Source organism: Marmota marmota, unplaced genomic scaffold (genome assembly GCF_001458135.2).
Source record: "Marmota marmota marmota unplaced genomic scaffold, marMar, whole genome shotgun sequence".
NCBI lineage: Eukaryota > Metazoa > Chordata > Mammalia > Rodentia > Sciuridae > Marmota > Marmota marmota.
This window is the reverse complement of record NW_025999990.1, coordinates 24,660,699-24,682,972: the sequence shown is the minus strand read 5'-3', so window position 1 is coordinate 24,682,972 and position 22,274 is coordinate 24,660,699. Positions and strand designations below refer to the sequence as shown.

General features: G+C 33.4%; 1 protein-coding gene and 1 long non-coding RNA gene across 2 annotated transcripts in view; both read left to right on the top strand.

Annotated features, from left to right (window-relative positions):
* Positions 1–22,274, top strand: part of Pik3c3 (phosphatidylinositol 3-kinase catalytic subunit type 3) — a 116,024-nt gene that overhangs the window by 7,317 nt on the left and 86,433 nt on the right. The window contains 2 exon segments of the mRNA XM_015482419.2: positions 823–966; positions 9,951–10,080. Of these exon segments, the coding sequence (XP_015337905.1) occupies positions 823–966; positions 9,951–10,080 (274 nt within the window).
* On the top strand, positions 10,103–14,592 carry LOC125617734. Its single transcript, XR_007348832.1, has 3 exons — positions 10,103–12,657; positions 12,919–12,922; positions 14,581–14,592. It is a non-coding gene; the product is annotated as an uncharacterized LOC125617734 (long non-coding RNA).

Below are 22,274 nucleotides of genomic sequence, written 5' to 3'. Positions count from 1 at the left end.
TAGAAATTATGAATCCATTTTAAATGCAGGAGAAAGTTTACAAAAATGAATAAGAAAAAAGAACTGTTGTTATGTATTAAGAACAAACATTTCTTTGTGAGATAATATGTACAGACATGCTTTGAAAGCATAAAGCACTAATTTCTAAGTGGTATTGGTATTAATGAAATAACTTGAACAACAACAAGAAAACCTTGTTGTAAGACTTTACATATCTGTAAAACAAACTTGTAATTTTTCATTTTATAAAGGTAGTGGATGCTGCACTGTGAATGTGGTTTGGTTGTTTTGGTTGCTTTATTATATTCAGGACTGCTTTGGATATGAGTACTTTTGATTATTTTATCTTCATAATGTAAATATCTTTTCTAGAGACTGGTTAAAGAAAATTTCAGTTGAAAAAAGTTCTAACATGTTGAAAAGTTTTCCTGTACCTTTTAAAAACATTTTCTTTGTACTTTAGTAGTGTTGTCTTAGTTTTCTTTTATGGTACTGGGAATTGAACCCAGAGCTTTACACATACTAGACAAGTGCTGTACTACTGAGCTACCTCCCCAGCCTCTGAGTTTTGTGATTAATGCATTTAGCAGTATTATTTATCATTATCTATATTTAAAAAAAATGTCTTGTAGTTTTGAAGTAATTGAGGTGACTGCCTCTTTATCTTCTAGAGTACTGACCTAGTTTTTGGAACCTTTTCTCTGTACAAAGCTTCTTGTATGGTTCATAAATTTGTAAATTTGTATGGTTTGTAAATATACAGATTTTTGTATGTGTGTGTATGTATGTATGTATGTATTTATGACAACATTATTTCTATAGCTGGAATGAATGGCTCAAACTGCCTGTGAAATACCCTGACCTGCCCAGGAATGCCCAAGTGGCCCTGACCATATGGGATGTGTATGGACCAGGGAAAGCAGTGCCTGTAGGAGGAACAACTGTTTCACTCTTTGGAAAATATGGGTAAGTATTCTATTTAATTAATCTATAGATATATTTTAGCTCTCTGTCTCATTTCTTTTCTGGAGGGTTTAAATTATTTATGCCAAATGCTTCCCTGTGTGAAAATCAGGTACATAGGATTTCATCTTCCTTGATACAGAATTTCATATGTGTTTCCTATATGATACACAGAAAGGTTAATTGGAAACCATTTATATTATTCTACTGTTAGTTACTGGTAATGTGATTATTATTTTTTTTTTCTGGGACCGAGGATTAAACTCAAGGGTGCATAGCCACTGAGCCACATCTACAGCCCTTTTTATTGTTTATTTCAAAACAGAGTCTTGCCAAGTTTCATAGGGCCTCACTGAATTGCTGAGGTTAGCTTTGAGCTTGCTGTTGTCTTGCCTTAGCTTCCTAAGGTGCTGGAATTATAGGTGTATGCCTCTGCGCCTGGCTGGTTATGTGATTTCTAATAGAAAATAGAAGTTATTGGGAAATAAAACTTTGCATTTGGGCATTTACTTGGCATTTACTATGACTTCTTTGTTATAGAGTTTTCCTGTTTTGTAATAATTATGACAAGAAGACATAAAGGCTTTTAAAGTTTTAAGTATTAATTTGCTATGGATGGTAATGATTGTAACAGAAAAGTTGATAAATTTTTTAAAAACTTATAGCCAATATAAGTAATAGTTTATTGTTAAACAACAGCAACAACAACTCATAATCTTAAAAGTCTCTGTTTTTTTTTTTTAATCTGGTACCAGGGATTGAACCCAGTGGCATTTAACCACAGACCATTTTATTTTTTGAGATAGGGTCTTGCTAAGTTGCTGAGTCTAGCCTCTGTCTCTTTGTCCTACCTCAGCCTCCTGAGCCACTGGAATTACAAGTGTGTTCTAATAAACAGCCCCCACCCCCCGCAGTACTGGGGATTAAACCCAGGACTTCACAAATGCTAGGCAAGTGCTCTACCACTGAACTACACCCCAGCTCTTTATCCCTTTTTCCCTTGGATAGTTCACTTTCCTTTCTTTCTTTTTTTTTTTTAATTGGTATCATTCTGTTTTTTTTTTTTTTTTGCATTTTATAGGTTGGAATTTTTCTCAAGAACTTTGTTCATCATCCCATATTTAGTTACATAGGTATATGGTTCATATAGAAGATGTAGACAAATGGTTGAACTTACTTTCTCATTTACAAGTTTTAAGAATAATGAGTTGGTACCCTAGTAACCTTTTTATGGTGAGTGACATGGCGGGGGTGGGGGTGGGGAACCTAGATATTGTACCCAGAGATGCTCTACTGCTGAGGTACATCTTCAGAACTTGTTATTTTTTATTTTGAAACAGAGTCTTGCTAAATTGTTTAGGGCCTGGCTAACTTGCTGAGGCTGGCTTTGAACTTGGGATCCTCTGACCTTAGCCTCCAGATCCCTGGGATTACAGGTGTGTGTCACCATGCCTGGCTTTACCCTTGTAACCTGAAAAGTGATGATGATGGCTTTTTGTGTTTGTCATGAACTTTTTTCATCTTAAACATTTTGGATATTGGTTTAGTCCATTGCTTTCTTTATAGTGTTTAAAGTGTTCAGTTGGTCGGCAGTAACCTGTTCAAGTAGCCCCCATGTCCTTTCAGTAGTATAGTAGTGGTCATTAGTAGCTTCTTTGTTTTTCGATAGATAGACTAGTCCAGACTCATTGAGTAATTTTCTATTCTAGACCTGGAAACTGAAAGAAGTTTTGATTCCTTTCAGGGCAAAATGCTGTAGACTTTAATTGTCTATTTTATCAGATGTCTTCATTTTTACTCATTTTAAAGTTTTCCATTTTCTTATTTTGTACATCAGTAAATACAAATGGGGACAATCATATTATGATGGTTTTGACTGTTTTATGGAAGTTGCTTTTTATCCCTTTGCCCATTTTCAATAGAGATAATTCACATACCATAAAAATCTTTGAATTTTTTTGGTTGTCATTTTTGTGTTGGTATAAGAACCATTGTAGATGCATGAAATTAGTCATTTGTGTGTTATATTGTAAATTACTGTTTTTGTCCCTTAGGTTTATTCTTTATTTGATTGCTATTTATGAATCTTAAATTCCTGTGTTGAATTTATCAGGTTAGTTTTCTTTTCAATGTGTGAATTTCATGTTTTAGAAAGTCCTTTCCCAGTTAAGGTTTGTGTTTGTTTGTCTGTCTTCTGCTATGCTTTATTCCTTCATGTTTAAACCTGATTAATCTAAAATTGTGTTTCTGAAAGGAATGATAGATAGTGCAAAAAATAAGCTTTTAAAAAATAAAAAAAATCAAAAGAAATGGTTTATATAATTTGTCCCAATGCTCTTTAGTTCATAACCTATTTTTTGATTGAATATATAAATTCAGTTCATTATGTACCAAAGTTTTCTTTTTTTTTTAATGGTTGCCTAGAATATTTTATTGGGCTCTGGTAGGAAGAGGGTGGCCAATATTCAATGTAGTAGAAGGTAGTTTGGTGTAATAGGGAACCCTGGAGCCTCTCTGGGTCTGGATTTATCTGTGGACCTTGACAATTTCTTAACCTCTTTGGGACATTTTTCTTCAACTCCTTCCTTTGGGATAGGAGATTGAAAATGAATTTGGGCACCGGTCTTGCTAATTCTGGAGTCTGAGAAGTTCAAGGGCATGGCACCTAGTGGTGAGGACCTTATTATTGTATCTTCCCATTGTAGATGGTTTCAGAGGTTCAGTACATGATTGTGGAATGTGGAATGGTGGAATGGGACAAAACTGTTCAGTTCATGGAAGAGAGAGCACTGAAGTCTTAAGAGCAGGGAGATATAGTATATTGTATAGTGGTAAGAAAAATAAGTTGTCGAAATAGATTATTTGGTTTCAGATTCTAATTTCTGTGTCTAATATCTGTGTATCCTTGGGTAAGTTATTTAATCACCCTGTGTCTCAGTTTGTAAATTTAAATACTAATATCTACTTTTTAGTTTTTGATGGTTAAATTACTAAGTGGATTTAATGGGTCCAATAAATATATTTCTACATTCTAAGTTACATAATATGAATATTATTTAATAAATGTTGTTATAATGGGCTCATTAAAATTAGTTATCATTACTTTTGTAATGATATTGTAAAATATATAATATTAAGTAGGGATAGTCATCATTAGTCTTCCTTTTAAAATATATTTGGATACTCTCCATATTTGTTTTACCAGGTAAATTTTAATATTTTCTCAATTTAAAAATTAAACTCATTGTTATTTTGTTTGGAAATCTTAGTGTAATTTTATGTTAATTAAGGAGAGGATTTGATGTACTTATAATATTGATTTTTTTTCTATCTAGGAATAGGGTGTGTAAGAATGGCTTCAACTCATGAATAATTTCTAGATGTAATTGCATTAAGAATACCTTGATTGCTTATTAATGGGTATGTATTTTAGTTCAGTGTAGCTGTTAAAGAGATATTTGTTATTGAAATCCATACAGAAATAATACTTGAAACATAATTAGAATCATTGCAACTTCTGGTTTTTAAATGTATTTTTAATAATATTGTATGTTACAGCAAAATGGACATATTATTAAATTAGTGTTGTTGTTTTTCTGGAGTGATTACTCCTTTTTATTTTTCTCTACTCGGAAGGGTTTGTTTGCCACAGAGAGAAAAAAATGTAAAACATTTTATTAGTCTTAGTGGCTAAATGTTTTTGAGAAATAGCAGACCTCTAGGTTTTTTCTTTCTGGGTTCTTTACAAGTGATTTACCCTCTGGAATGTCTGCTGGAGGGTTGTCATAAAAACCCCTATTCTAACACTTTTGTACATTTTACATGAACTTAGGATCTAATTTCAAGGAGATTTTCTGGCTAAATTACAGAAGTGCAACAAAATGACCTGCCTGAAGCTAAATAAATGATTTCTCAGGTTGACATACACTATTACACTTGTCTTTTGGCAAGTTTTTGAAAAGTACATTTTATTAGTAGTAGTCAACCTATATATAAGAATCATCTTGAAAGCTAGTACTAGAGAAGTGCCTTCTTCAGTCTCACTAGTTCAATAAGTCTGAGGTCCCAAGACGTTCTGTGAATGGTAGGTTGTGGACCACATTTAGAGAAACACTGTTATTCTTTGTCTTAGTAGTCTATTTGTACAACTTATACATACAGTTCTTTTCCTTTTTTCATTTATTCCTTCCCTCTTCATTTGTAATTCTATGCATATCTCAGGAAAGTAAAATGTCCATTACATCCCATCCAAATCAAGCTGGAAATGTGCCTGAATGACAGATCAGTAGTACTTATTTTGCTTAAAAAGGTTATTGAACCCCAAAGATTTTCATAAAGGTAGTAGCAGTAATTGGAACTTAAATTTATTGTTTTTTTTTTTGGGGGGGGAGGGTGTCATTAACTAAGATAAGACTTTGAATCTTGGAAAGCCATCAGTTTTCTCTTAACTGTACCTTAAAAACAGTTCATGCTGTTCTTCCGTGTCCTGAACACACCAGGTCTCAGATACAAGGGAAATGTGTTAGAGAGCCATATTGATTATGTGCAGTCATTTTACTTAGACCTGGTTTCTCAAACTTGAGCCATTTCCTCATCACTTTAAGAATGTCAGTCTAATCTCTGTACTAAGTATACTCTTCTCTACTTGATAGTATTATTTAACCTAGCTTATTTTTTTTTACTTCCATTTATATTAAAGGGAGAACTTGATATTCTTGCAATGTGGTATTAGTAAAATACTATGAGAATAACTAAGGTATTAAATTTTAGAAATTGAAGCAAAAAACCTAATGAAAACAAATGATATTAAAATAATGTTAGGGCTGGAGCTGTGGCTCAGCGGTAGAGTGCTTGCCTAGCACGCGTAAGGGACTGAGTTCGATCCTCAGCACCACATAAAAATAAATAAAATAAATTGATCTTAAAAAAATAGTGTTAATATATTTGATTTGCAAAATATGCATGGAATACCTGCAAAGAAAGAAGAAGTTCCTTTATTAGGATGATTCTGTTTGTGCCTAGTCAGATGTAAGAGAATATTCATTTCACAGTTATTTGAGGTAAAGATGAGATTTTTTTTTAAAGAGAGAGAGAGAGAGAATGAATTTTTTTTTAATATTTATTTTTTAGATTTCGGCGGATACAACATCTTTGTTTGTATGTGGTGCTGAGGATTAAACCCGGGCCGCACGCATGCCAGGCGAGCGCACTACCGCTTGAGCCACATCCCCAGCCCCTAAAGATGAGATTTTATGTCAACATTTTCTTTATTAATCCAACCAATTAATATATGGTTGTAGGTCAGTTATTCAAATGATAACATTAGATTTTAATCTAGGTCTTTTTGGATACCTTGAGCAGTAAGGAAGGAGTACAGAAATGCTAGATCACCAGCTCCAATTCTCCACTAGGCTGGCACTTATATTGACCTAACCTTCAGAAGAAGGAATTCTAAGGAACCCTATATAAGAAAGACAATTCCTTCTTCCCTGTGTCCTGGGGCTTTACTCTGGAGGTGAGCGTGGTTGTAGTGGAGAAGAACCAGGTGTCACCTGGCAGGCCTATTACTTCTGGTACAGGTTTGAATTGTGGAAGAACATGATCTTCTCAATGTTTCAAATACTTCAGTAGTGTACAGACACCTACTTGTCCTGCTGGGCCACAGCTGCTTCTCTGCATGGCACAGATGACACCCAGAGAGATAAATAACATGAGTCTTCTGAGTGGTCGCAGTAGGAAACCTGGGCTAATTTTCTCAGCCTTTCATCAGAAGTCATATAATATGGTTGAGCATGATGCTGGAGGCTGGAGACAAGAAGAGTGCAAATTTGAGGCCCACCTAAGCAATTTAGCAAGACCCTGTCTCAAAATAACAAATAAGTGTTGGGGGTGTAGCTCAGTGGTAGAGTGCCCTGGATTTAATTCCCATTAACACACACACACACACACACACACACACACACACACCTGTCATATCTTGTGCCGGCACTGTTCTCATGGCTGAAAAAAAAAATGATACCACCACAACTTCCTCAGATGTTTCTTATGCAGTGTAATAACACTATTTGCCCCTCACCTTTTTCCTTAAAAGATTTTAGCACACACATAATAGCTTGGAAAAGTGGTCCTCAAAGTATCTAAAATAATGTTATAGTATTGCTAATCTTGCGTCTACCAACTCTTGCTATTTGCTACTATCTGCTTTGTATACTTGAGTCAGCGTGATCCAGAACTTCTTGGAGAGGTCTAATGAATTATTGAAAGACTGATTCTTTAGCATAAGTCTACAGTAGCTTATTGTTCTTAATTTGAACGTCTAGCCTGTGAGATTTCTAAGTAGCTTAAGAATGGATCGATCATTAGGCTGAATTGGCAAAGAACAATAAGCAAGCTGCAGATTTCTCTTGCAGATGTTTTTTCCAAATGTAAATTCTGAAGTCAAGGCATTTAGTGCTGTAGTGGCTTGGCACTCCGGGCTGGAACAGCAGCAGTAGCTGTTGCTGGGGCCTGTGCTGGAGTTGAGAGAGGGCCTGCTGTGCTGTGTCTATTGACTTGTCTATTTGGCTTAATTTCCCAAGTGGACATCATGCTCTGAGAATCTTCTGTCTTGCCACCTGGAGGCTGTGTAACTCTGCAAGGTTCCATTAATGTCAAAAGAAAGTAATATGCTCACTTGATATTTAAGTCACTTGACTTCACCCCTACCTTCTACATCCCTTGTCCTTAAGGCACCTCAGTTATTTAGAAAACTGACTTCCTGCCAAATATGCTTGTTTTTGATTTAGTTCAGTCCAACCACATTTTCACTGGCTGATGGGGAAAAGGAAGGGAAGCCATTCGCTACTTCTGATGATATTTAAGAATATTCATTTAAAGTGTATTGTTACCTCAGCTGTACCCAGTTCCTTAGAGCTTGCTGTTAAGAAGATCTGCTTATGTTGAATGTTTATCTCAGTTAAAAGAGAAAGAAGATTAACTTTATAAATAAAGACGTGTATATACTTTTTTGTAAAAATTTTTCAAATGTTTGACCTAAATAAATATTGGGAGAATCTCCACAACCAGGCAGTACATTTTCAATTGGGCCTTTAAGGTAAGATGTAAAAAAAATATAGTTGCTTAGAACTAGCAATTTTATTGCCAATTTGAGAAACCTTTTTAACAGATATGGTCATTAATCTTCTTGTAATCATAGACTTGTAGCTTTTTTTTTTCCTTAAGTTTATTTATTTATTTATTTGCAGTACTAGGGATTGAAACCGGGGGCACTCTACTGCTGAACTATCCCCCCAGCCACTTTTAATTTTCAATTTTTTATTTTGAGACAGGGTCTCACTAAGTTGCCAAGGCTGGCCTTAAACTTGTGATCCACCAGCCTCAATCTCCCAAATCTCTGGTATTATAGGCAAGTGCCACCAAGCCTGACTATCTTTTTTTATAGTTCCCAATCTAAATGTTTATGATATCATCACTATGCATTTTATAATACATATTATAAAAATTCTGTGAAGCCTATCATTATCATTAGTCAGAACATAATAATGGTAAAAAATTATGTAAGATTTTTTAAGTAGACTTTTTTTTGTACTGGGTATTGGTTACTTAACCACTGGGCCATGTCCCCATTCCATTTTTTTGTATTTTATTTAGAGACAGGGTCCACTGAGTTGCTTAGGGCCTCACCACATTGATGAAGCTGGCTTTGAACTCAAGATCCTCCTGCCTCAGCCTCTCAAGCTGCTGGGATTAAGTAGACAATTTTTTTAAAGACTGAAAAGAATCAGAATATTTTATTATTCAAAAAATTACTAAATGTGAATTGTGTAAAATACTTTAGATTTCCTATTCTCTTACACAAACTCCTAGTCTTTTTCTTTCCTTTGGAGTTGTCAATTTGTTTTTTCAGTTTTGGTGAAGATGCTGTTTGAGTAGACTTTATATTTTAAAAACCTTGATCAAAAACACTCATAAAAAGAGAGCACACTTAACTCATGGCCATCTTTAACCCCTCATGAGAAACAAACTTAGAAACTTTTGACAGTAGCATAATTAAAACACATTATTGTCTAAAGCTCTTCATGAGTTGATGCACCTTTGCTTTAGGTTTTCATAATAGCTTTTTGAAGGAAACTTGATGAGAGGGCATGTGTTCTTTCACTTTAAATCAGGATAACCAGACTTAGCTGAATCATGACTATATACTAAATTTCTTATTGTAAACATTGGAAAGTTTTTTTTTTCCATGAACTTATTATAGTATTTCCTTTAGAATGTCCCTCTTTTTCATTTTTCTAAATTCTTAAGAATGCCCCTCTTATGGAAAAGAAGACAGGAGGAAAATCATCCTGTACAATGAAGAGGATCATAGTAGCTAACCTTTATGGAATACTTACTATGTGCCAGTCGCTATTCTAGATACTTTTTGCTAATAATGATTTTTTAAAAGTTTTACAACAACCCTGTGAGATACAGTAATTTTTATCAGTCCCATATTACACATGAGAACATCTGAGGTTACTGTGAAGTTATTATTTTAACTTATCAAAGGACACTCACGTCATAGATGGCATAACTGGGATTCACATGCAGGCATGCTAAATTATCACTGGCAGAACACAGTTATACTTTACAAATTTTTATTTCAGTCATTGTCAGTGTAATATTTTTTCTTTTGGGTAGAAATCTGGTCTCTTCTTTCTAAGAGCTTCACTGAAGTGATGAAGCATGCATGCTTCCTTCCTTTTCTCCTTCCACTTTGCCTGTAGATTTTTCTGTCATAGTTCTTCTGATTGCTTGGAGGAGAAAAGAATGTTACATGGATTTTAGTTGCTTATTGCATTGCTATCCAACCCACTGGGGGCTTAAAAGCTTGGCAATAAAGGCATGCATGTCTTTGCATAGAATTTTCTTTGTTTTTAGGAATGTAAAATTTCTTGTAATTAACTGCATTAATTTACTTCTATCTGGAATGCTATCTTTTTCACTAGCATGTTTCGCCAAGGGATGCATGACTTGAAAGTATGGCCTAATGTAGAAGCGGATGGATCGGAACCCACAAAAACTCCTGGCAGAACAAGCAGTACTCTCTCAGAAGATCAGATGAGCCGTCTTGCCAAGGTATAAAAAAAGATTTTTGAAACAGTGAAGTACTCTGAATGATGTCTGTTATAGTATATCATGACATCATGAATTATGATGAATTATTATATGCTTTTATTTAAACATTTTAGTAATATTTTTATTGAGATATAATTCACATACCATAAAATTCACTATTGAGAAGTGTGCAGTTCATTGAGTTGTGTAATCATCATTGCTGTATAATTTTGGAACATTTTAATCACCTAAAAGAAACCATGTACTCTTTAGCAATCACTCCTCATTTGCTTCTCCCTGTGGCTGCTGACAACTGCTAATCTACTTTCTGTTTTCATGCGTCTTGCCTATTCTGGACATTGCCTATAAATGGAATCATACATTATGTGGCCTTTTGTCTGAACTCTTACCAGATTTGAAAATGTGATTTCTTTTGCTATTTTAAATGACTCCCTACTTTTTCCAGTGACATAGCTTTAAAGATGAAAGTTTTAAATATTAGTGATACTTAGGATTTTGGGAAATGAAGACTTGTTATATAGCTAGCTAATTTAAAAGGGCATCATCCATCCTTTTTGTAAGTGGATTGAGTTATCATGTTTTTCTTTCAAGACAGTTTTAATGTGCAAAATTAGACTCAGTTCTGTTTAATAAAGTAAATTTTTTTTTTTTTTGGTAAATCCCCTTTTACAAAGCACTGTGTTAGATTCTATTTAAAGATCCTTTTACTAGTTTGGCGTAGTGGCATATGTCTGTAATCCCAGGGGCTCTAGAGGCTGAGGCATGAGGATTTTTAGTTCAAAGCCAGCCTCAGAAAAAGTGAGGCAGTAAGCAACTCAATGAGACCCCGTCTTTAAATAAAATACAAAATAAGACTGGGGAATGTGGCTCCGTGGTTGAGTGACCCTGAGTTCAATACCTGGTATCCAAAAAAACAGATCTTTTTACCAATCTTGTTAAGACTTTCTTTTAATTTTTACATGTATTTTTTTTTTCTTTGAATTTAATTAGCAAGAATAACTAATGTCTGGAGAAAGTTTTGATGTCAACTATTAACATCCTATTGCTTCTCCTTACATATAAAAATAATCCAATAGTCATGATTATGAGGAATACTTGCTTAGGCTTGGCCTTTTTCTTTAACAAAATTTTTTTGTTATGATGTCCATTTGGTATATTATTGTTTTAAGAAAATGTGATATGTTTTGCAACCTAATAAGTATATTGATGAGTATACTATTGCCAACCTCCTTTCTCTATGTTTAAATAAATAAAATTTAATATTCACTTCAGTTACTTACTTTAGATCTTGTTTACATTTTACATGACATATAGGAAAGTTCATAAGCTTTTTGTGTATACTTTCTCTTTAAGTGTTTATTTTATCAATGAACTTTTATATGAGCTAATATTTGTAACTTTTACAAACCTTGAGTAGTTAATAGACATTTTACTAGGTTCAGATCATTTGTTGGTCATTAAAAAGTGAAAAAGGTTAAATCTTAAATGTAGAGCAACATGGACTATATTGAAGAAACAGAAGGTCTTTAATTTTCTTTTGCAGGCTACATTATGATTTATAGTATGTATGAAATTCTAAATTTGAGTAGTAATGGGAAGAGTCAAATATATAAAGCTGTATATAATGCAATTTATCCACTTTATTTATTATTTCAAATTATTTGCACTTTTGTTCATATGTTCCTAATTTTTTTCCTAATTATATTTGATGGAAGGCTCAAAATTTATTTTTTATAACTGACATTTTCCAAACATTAGTATATGCAGTATAATCATCTGAATTTGTTCAAGTTAGACTTCTGGTTTTCTAATATACCATTATGTTAGATATTTCTCATTTTTACCTTCTGAATTTTATAGTAGAAAAAAGGTGAGACTTACTTGATCAGTATCAAGTATGTGTCCATGTGTTCATGATTGAAGTAGTAACCCTTAAGCGATGTATTGGTTCATATTTATGCTTTTAGTTACCTGTACACATTAGCAACTCTACAAATGATCACTGAGCATAAATAGAGCTAAATGAGGTAATGGGAAGAAGCCTTCCAATTTTTTTTTAAATATTTTAGTTTTTAGTTATAGTTGGACACAATACCTGTATTTTATTTACTTATTTATTCTTATGTGGTGCTGAGGATCGAACCCAGGTCCTCGCACATGCTAGTCGAGCTCTCTACTGCTGGCCACAACCCCAGTCCCCTTCTTAATGTTTTTATTAATTGTTACCAATAATCATCAAAATCTTTTGGAGTATATCAAGTTGGGCTCCACTTTTTCAAGAGATATTTATTGAAATTCATGTGCTACCTGTTTTGCCCAGAATGGTTATCCATTTTCAGGTAAGTCTTTATTGGTGTGTAAATCTTTATAATGGGTATAAAATTTAATGAAAATAAGCTTTTTATAGTTTTATTGATGGTAACTGAAGCCTAGCACTTTTCTCCCCTTTTTTCCTTAGTAGATTGTGCTGTAAAAGATAAACTTCTGAATGGAGTGGAGACTTTAGAGCTTACTAAGTGCTGACAGCTTGTGTTAGTATTAACTTATGTTCCCCAAAGACTAAATAGAAACCATCCTGTTTTTATCATTGTTAGGGAATTGCTCCTTCTTTGAAGAAAACTCTTTATTTCTTGGTGCTTTGGGCTAATATATTCCATTTTTCTCAATACAACAGCTGGTCGTGCTTTTGAGGTTTTTAGCACCTTTTATATCCCTGCTGCTATTGAAGAACTGTGTTTAAAAACAATGTCTTAGTGTTATGATTTGGATAGGAGGTATCCCCCCAAATTTCCTGTGTTAATACAGATATATTCAAAGGTAAAGTGATCAGATTCTGAGAGCTGTAACCTAATAAATTCATCCTGGTTTGAGTGGGCTGACTGGGTGGTAACTATAGAGGCATGGCTAAAGGAGGAAAGCCACTAGGGGCATGTCCTGAAGGTTTCATCTTCCTTGGGCCTCTTTCCTCTCTTCCTGCTTCCTAGCTTCCATGAATGTAGCAGTGCTTCCACCATGATGTGTTTCCTCACCTTGGGCCCACAGCAGTGGAGTAAGCCAGCCATGAACTAACCCTCTGAGCTGTAAGCCGAATAAATTTTCTCTCCTCTAAGTTGTTCTTGTCAGGTATTTTTGGTCACGGTGATGCAAAGCTGACTAACACTTAGGTTTGATGATGTTGGAAACTTGAACACTAAACATCAATTTACATGGAAGAATATGGTGTTATGAGTCAGAATTTTGGCTATCCTACCAACCCAGGGAAGATGGTTTCTGAGATTATAAAATCATAAGTTTGGAATGGTTGAGCATGTACACTTATCATTCTAGTGGCTTGGGAGACTGAGGCAAGAGAATCTCAAGTTCCAAGCTAGCCTTAGCAACTTAGTGAGGTCCGAAGCAACTTAGCAAGACCTTGTCTCAGAATCAAAAAAAAATTAATAAAAAGGGTTGGGGATATGACTCAATGGTTAAGTGTTCCTGGGCCCAATCCCTGGTATCAGACAAACAAAAAAAAAAGAAATGTAGAATGGTTGATTTCTCATGTAGCTCTTCACATTCTATTATTTTAAAAGTTCCAACATGGCAAGTAATTGGGATGGTTTATCTCCTTGAATTTTATATTTACTATCTTAGTAGAGAACAAAACTATGATTATTAGTTTGCAGTTGTGGAGGTGTTATGATCATGTCATTTCTTTTTTTCAAAACACTTGAGTGTTTTCCAGTACTTGTCTAATGTGAACGATATTGCTGTGCTCTTAGACTTTGTTGTCATTTGATTAGTTCTTAAATGTTTCAGTCAGGCTTCCTTAGAAACAGCTTTTTCTTCAACCAAAGGAAGATTCATTTGCCTTGAAAACAGTGAAAATGTGCTTTCATACTTATTATGATTTTAACTTGACAGTTTACCAGATACTTTGGTATTGTTTTCTTAAAATTGTGCCACAGTAATAAGTGCACACACTTTCTTCCTCTATTGCTCTTATTTTTCTGATTACACATTGAAAAATATTTGTTCAGTTAGCTTAACACTGTCTTCCTAAAAACATTTTTGACATTGTCTTTAGTGCAACTTTTAAAATGAGGAGGAGTTTGTATGTTCCACTCTTCATTTTAATACAAAAGAAACATTACTGCCGTTTTAAGTAAAAAATGAGTATTTAAATACATGAGGTTTAAGTGGTTAGAACTGAATGATTTATTTTTTTGTTACATTTTGATTTCCAGCCAGTGAATTTACTATGAGTATATATAATTGTTGAGAAGACATTTGGTTTAAGAGTAAAAGGTATACATAAATCTTAATAATAGCAAAGCATAGTTACTCTGCATTGCACCCCTGAGCCTAAATAAATAGCTTAGTGACAATTTTCAAACTGCAATATGGGAAAGTTTATTAAGTTTTAGACTGCTTCCGTCTTGGTTGCCTAGGGGTAATGGGACAAGAGGACTGTGAAATGAAGATTAACTATTTAAATGGCCTGTGAAAAGATGTTATTAGATAATTATTAAGCAAAGAACCTGAACTCCAGGCTGGACTTAATATTCTTACTCTGATTTATTTCTCAGCTATGTAAGTTGAATTCTAACTACAACATGAATAACTTGAAGTTTTAGAAACTGCTTTCCAAGTGTGACATTTTTTCAGAAGTTAAATTCTTTTGAAATGATTAAAATGGAATTAACTTGTCTAGTAATTTTATGAATATGCCTATTTTTCTTTGAGAAAAAATGAGTATGAGAAAGGGAAACAAAACTGAATAGTGTTCAATTTAGGTCTTGTTTTTTACAACTTGGATTTCTTAGACTTTGAACAGAATGAAGTGAATGTTGAAAATACATCATTCTCCGCCCCCCTCCATCTTGATCATTTTCTTCTTTACTGTCTGTAAATTTCCCTAATTTGTTTTTACTAACAAGGTATCTTTCTGTTGGAATATATTTGTGAAAATATTAAAAGGTCAGGCATCTTGGGCATTTGCTAAGCTTTCATTGTCCATGACCCAGCCTTTTAATTGATTGTGGGCTTTAACTTGAGTCAGTTTGCATGTTGTTCCCATCTATTTCATTTTCAACTTGTCATATTATGAGAATTTTATGACTAGGATGCATATCCACCTGGGGTTTTGGATGTGACTACCAAGCTTTAGTGTTTGATTTATATTTGAATCCATGTCTTTGGACATGAAAGGTTAGTGCAAAAGCATGCTTCTCTACTGTCTCCTTTTCATTTTAGCAGCTCTGCTTGATGCCTTTGGAATGTGCTTTAGTTTCTGTCAAATTGATTAAGAGGAGGCAAAGAGAAAATAACAAGTAGATGAAAAATGCTTTGTGGTCCCTGTGACACAGATAGGTTTGAGAATGTTGAGGAGAGTGTATTGCTGCAGTGAAGATGTGTTGGTTTTCTAGGCTGAACCTCGAGTGCCTGCCTGGGCTCACTGTGGTTCAGGGTCTGAATCTTAGCTTTGTTGAATTACTGCAATAGGAATCCAAACTGGATTTTATTAGTTCATCCATGAATAATTAGTTTTTTGAGACAAAAAAAAAAATCATTTCAAGGTTTTTGTTTATTTTGTACTAGGAATTGAACTCCAGGACTTAACCACTGAGCTACATTTTCAATTCTTTTTTTTTTTTTTATTTTGAGACGGGGTCTTGCTAAGTTGCTGAGTCTGGCCTGGAACTTAGATGGATATATAATGCTCTTTTACCTTTAATAATTATGTAACCCAGTGTTTGCAGAATATAACAGGAAGTTCCTAAAAGTATGTTTAGTAGAGTCTCTTTGTTAGGACTTTTCTGGAAAAGTTGATATTTTTTTAAGAAATATCTCTGTATGTTAACTTTCACTTGGCTAGATATTTCATGCAGAGAACGTGTCCTTTTTCTATAGTGTAAATACTTAGTGATTTATATCATAGTTGAAGTATCTTGATAATCTGTAGTTTTTCATTTTTCCATTAATTCACTTATGAATTATCACTATTTATGATTTGAACAGTATATATAGTGCTATATTAAACTAAGTGTAGCATTTTAGGAATGTGAATCTAATTGTGTAATCCACATCTAGGTAAAAAAGTACATATAAGGTACATACAGTGTTTTGCTCTCTGCATTTTTTTTTTGGTCTATGTGTGTCACTTTTACATTTTATTCATAGTCTAAAACAGTTAAAAGATTAGACTATGTAATGAATACATGATGAATAATTTAACAACAAATTATGGTAATGGCTGAAATTATTCAGGGCCAGCAAACTTGTTCAGTGGTACCACTAACATTAGCAAAAAACCTCTTAAATATAGTTTTTTTTTTTTTTTTATGTGTGTGTGTGTGTGTGTGTTGCTGGGGATTGAATCCTGGGCCTGATGCATGCAAGGCAAGCACTCTACCAACTGAGCTATATCCTCAGTCTTAAATATAGGCTTTTATATGAATAATATTTTAACATTTATAAATGTGGCTTATTTGCTGTCATTATGCATTGTCATTCTTTTGTGTTATAACAAGGGTTTGCTGATATCTTGTACATTTATTCCTCATCCTGCATGGTAGCATCTTTTTTATTAGTCATTTGGTTTATGGTTTAAGACTGTCAACACTTTTGGATTTGTTTTAAAATTAATGGTATAAAGTAGACTAAATTAGTTTTTGTTGGTGTAAGATTGAACCCTAAAACAGTATTGATTTATGTTCTGAAAAATCTATTGTTTGTCTTTACAGCTGTAGTTCCTGCCAGAAAAGTAGAAAGTTAACATGCTTTTAAAGCTAGATTAATCTCTGAGAAGTTTAACTAAATGAAACTTTTATGAGGCAAATACTGTTCTTCCTGAATGATAAGATTTATGTGTAAAACTTGAAAGTAAAGTTGAGGAATTGTGACCGAGACTTCATTAATCAGAAAGATAGAACCAGAAGAAACCCCTTTGTTTGCTAAGAATTAAATATATAGCCATGTGCAAGCTCTGAAATACACACACTTGTATGTACACCACTTCTTTTAATCTCAATCATTCAAATGAATTCTTATGTACAACTACTATATTTTGTCCCAAAATATAATTTTTTTGTGTGTGTGTGTGTGTGTATAAATTACTTTATAGCTTACATTTGATTTAATACAGATAGGACTCATCATCTTATGTTTTTTGAAGAATTTACTTTTTAATAATAGAAATCGATGAGCCATAGTATATCCTATGAATATATTAGTAGATCAATAATGATATTTTGTTCTAGTTTTACTGTTTTGCTCAGTTCTATTATAGGCTCAGGGCAGTATTAAAATTGATAGAGTTCAGTTGTGATCTTTTACTTGAAGGGAGTTAGAGAAAGAAAATATGAGATAGTTGAAAAAATCCAATCCAGCATAATCATGCTAAAAAAAAATCTGTATATGTTACTACCCAGCATTATTATTAGGAAAATGGCTATTATTCACATATGCTCTGTGAATTTGACAAGCCACATTGGTTTTGTTTATGTATTTCTTTTCTTTTTCTTTGGGTGGGGAGTGGGGGTACTACAGATTGAATATAGAGGCGCTTTAGCACTGAGCTACATACCCAGCCCTTTTTATTTTCTATTTTGTGACAGTCTTGCTAAGTTGCTAAGGCTGGTCTTGAATTTGTAATCCTCCTGCCTAAACCTTCCTAGTTGCTGGGATTACTGGCATGCACCACTGCAGCAGGCTGTTTGTTTATTTTTAGTAAGTATCAGAGAAGTGGAAAAAAAGTAAAGTTTTATTAATTTTCTTTGCTTAGAATCTCCAGGAAAATGTGTACATATGTGTGGGTTTGTGTGTGTGTATGGCTGTCTGGCTTAAGAATTATATTTTTTTTATATAGCTATTTATTTGGAAAGTTTCCTTATCTTTTTATTGTCTCAAAGTTTCTTGACATAAGTAAGTTTTGATACCTAAAGCATATAAATATCCACTTGTAAAGAGTTTTTATTAAGCACATACTGAAAAATTGTAACACTGATTTATATAGTTCTTTAGTTAGACCTAATGGAAAAACCTTTGAAAAAAATAACTTTTGAGATAGAACAATTCTATTAATTCTTGGATTTGATTTCAGATGATCAGATTAAGTTAATCAGATACGTCTTTATTCTTTGAATTTAAGTATTGTGAAGGAAAATCATTTTAATTCACATCATCTTAAAATTTTAATTTACATCATCTTAAGATGATATTTTTGGATTCTTTATGTATTTTTTAAAATTTGTATTTTTATACATGTTAATCTTTAGTGATTTTTTAACATATTTATCTACAATTGTTTTTAAACAGCATTTGGTTTTAAGTAGCTTTTGTTAATGTTTCTTATTACAAAGATAATATAAATTTTCTATAAACATAAAATATTGTTGAGGCTCTGTGGGAATCTTACGCTAGTCTACCACCCAGAAATAACATCATTAATATTTTAGTTTACATGTTTCCAATAAATACATGAATGTATGGATATGTGTTGATTTTTAAATTGGGATTGGTGTGTGTGTGTGTGTGTGTGTGTGTGTGTGTGTGTTTTCAAAAGAATCCTTTGTTTACACTTGTAGTGTCTCATAGTTGTTCTAGGTCATTTAAGGTACTTCTACATCCTATTTTGTAAGAATTTGAAAAATTCGCATACTGTGAATATGCCGTAATTTATTTCATCAATGCTCTGTGGTTGGAAATTAAAAATATTTACAATTCTGTTCTGTTACTATGGTATTGTCCACTTTAAATTTTCTCCTTGTTTGAAAAGTTAGTCTTGGTTCTTTTGAATTATTTTTAGATGACTTAATTAATTTGCTTATATCTTGTGTTTCCGATTGGACAGTAACAAAATATGTGTAAATACATAAATTAAGATCAACATTTAGGGAACATCTGTGAATTCTTTTGTTGGATCAGTTATATTTATCTTATAGTATTAAATTTCTTATACAATCATACAATCTCTTAAGAAACAAAGCTAACCTACCTTTTATAGTATCTGTGAAATTGAGCAATGTTAGTATTGTGTGACAAATATGTGTTTAGTGATGTTTATTGTAAAGATGAAGTGGGTATATGAATGTGGAAAAAAAACTGACAAAGCATTACAAAGCAGAAGTTAGTTCTCTCCTATTTCCTTTTGCGTAAATGTCCTATTTCCTTCTGTCTTTTTCCCCTTTTGCCTATTCGCAGATTAATGGGCTGACTTGAAACAGATGAGCATGTTTTTTCAGTGCTTCTTACTCTTTTTTCTCCCTCTTTTGGCTTAAATTGTAAAACTCTAGATCCTGATGAACCTCAAGAACTAATTCTTAGTGTAACATCTGATATTAATATAGATCTGCTTACCCTCCACTTTGAAGAGAACTTGATTTATTCAGTAAATTGTTCGTGAAGGCTTACTATTTTTGGTCTCAGATGCCTAGGCAGATCAGGTTTGCTGATGTGCTGACAACCAACCTATTTCTTCTGCTTGGAAGGTGTCATCCTGTTTGTTTGGCTGATTCCTTATCTTTCAAGTCTCTGGTTAAATTTTATCTATGGGAGAGACCTCAGCACACATCCCTCTCACTATTACTTTTGATTTATAGTTACAACTCTAAGCAGTTAACCATATAAACACTTAACATCTGAATCTCCTCACTCTTCCCATATTACAGTTCTTTTAATAAAGTTGCTATACTTACCTCCAGGGCAGAAAATTTTATAGGAGGTCATTACTTCAATAAAGTAACACATTTATGTTAACTGTATAAATTCTAGCAAAAACTGATCAAGGGCCCGAATCATGTTTTTTCTCCTTCCTCCTTTCAAATATCTTTCTCTTTTCCCAACTCTAACCTCTTGGGCAGAATTCAGAAGTTTACAAATATTTATTTTTCCATCCTTGTCACCTTTCCAGATAAAATTTCTTTCAAATTTTCATTAAATCATGAGTGCTAGGTTTTACTGTCCTTTCATAGCTTTAGCATGAAAACAACTCTGTATACTTTGCCATTTTTAGTCTGTATACTTGCTCCTTTTAAAACAGTGCAATAAGACAAGTAAAAATAAGCAGCAGTGACCTGTGAGAGTTATGGTTCTCCTGCAGGACTGTCTGTTCCCAAGGATCACTGTTTAACATTCCTTTTCCCTGCTGTTTTTAGTCTAGATACAGTGTGGCAAGTTGGCCTACTTGTAGATTTGTCTGTGATACTTTTATTAAACACCCGCTGATATGAGACATCTTCCTCAAGCACATATTCCTCTTTCCATCAAATTTGATAATACATGATTAGTACTCCAAAAAGTTTTCTGGGCATGTTATTTGGTTCTTGGGGATTCTTTTATTTAAATAGCTTTTATAACCCCTTGCTGTTTAATTCTTGGAGAAGTTAGGGCCCAATAATTGTGTCATTATTTTTGTGACAGTAGGCTTTTCTTTCAAACTCTATATGACTTCTTGTGAATTCTTTAGAAACCTGTGTGTTCCTTAAAAAAGAGTGAATGACACTTTTACTGTTTTCTTGACCTATCTCCTTACTAGAATGGGCACCCTAGTGAGGATGATTTCTTCACAAGCAATTTAAAACAGATTGTACTACTTTTATCCTGCTGTTTAACAGAATGCAGATTTTTCCTCCTTGGAAATAATGTAGGTTACTGACATTTCAGACCCAAAAATGAAACATAAATTATTATGTCAGTAACTAATTTTACCTATGTTTTTAAAGTTTATTTTTGGTCTTCAATATCTGTAGAAGTTCTGAGATTGGGGATATTTAAATAGAAGCTGTTTTAGACTGGTGAAAACTATCCAAGTCTGAGTACATTGTTATCAGCATCAATAAGAGATGAAGTGATATAGGTTATGGGCAAATTAGAATAGTTGCTTAGAATTTTAATAGTGCTTTATAGTTTTATAAATCTATACAATTTAAAAATATTTTCCACTTAATTATTCACAATTATTAAGTATTTCATTAAGCCCCTAAAAAGAAAAGTTTTTTTAGTCCTAAGAACCAAAAGAGATTGTGTGGCTAGATTATTTTGAAGTATGAGGGAGATTATTTGAAGAAGGCAGAGACTGGTCATTTTGTAGTTGTCACAGCGGATTCTAGACTTTACCTATTGCCTATAGTTCAGCTAAGAGCAGACTTTGCCATTTTTAAACTCTGTTCAATTGCAAAGGAGCAAGTATACAATCAATTGTATTTTGTGTTTGGTCTAATAAGTCTTGTATTAGTTAGTCTCTAACTAGCTGTCAATGAAGCATGCCTTCTGATACTCATACTCTTCCACAGTCAATCTTCTTTAGCCTTGAGACTTATTTTCACTGATATAGTACTGCAAAAGTGATGCAGTGCTGCTCTAGGTAAGACACCTCGGCAGCTTTTGTTTTTGCACTTCTTGAGGACACCTAGGTACTACACTATTCTTTTGTGGTAACCATGTTGAAAAACCACTGAAGATGGAACACCACCGAGAAAGAACAAATAGGGAAGGAGAGTGGCCCCACCACCCTCATATCCCAGCTAAGCCCACCCTTTTCAATATCAAGGTATCAGACAGGTGAGTGCAGCCATCTTGGATGCTCCAACCCCAGCCACCAAATTACTGCTCTCCTGAGCAATTGTAAATAAGATCAAGAGGCTCTCTCATTTTGTAATTTCTCATGACTTATGGAGAAATACAAAATGAATGCTATTATAAGTCACTAACTTTTGGGGTGGTTTGTCCTTTAGTAATAGATATACATAACAGGTGGCTAGAAGAAGTTCTGGGTAGTAACTGTGCAGTTTTCTAGAAATTATAAAACTAATTTAAATAGAGAAATATCTAGTATTTCTGCTCCTAATCTCAAAGTCGAATGCAGGAAATACATGCGTAAGCAATCATCATAGAGTAAATAGTACCTATGATTTTGTACTTACTTGAGCTCTCAACACTGTTTTACCCTACTGAGTATATAGATTTTCCTTTTTTTTTTTTTTTTATTGGTTATTCTGTATTTGGGGTAAAAATGGGAGTTCATAACCCACTTGAATCGAATGTATGAAATATGATATGTCAAGAATTTTGTAATGTTTTGTATAGATTTTCCTTATTCTTTCTAATTTTAGCATTTTGTAGTGTGTGTGTATCATAGTTTACTTAACATTTCCCACTGTTAGTGGATATTTGCGTTCTTCCATGTGTGTTTTTTTTTTTTTTTTTTTTTTAAA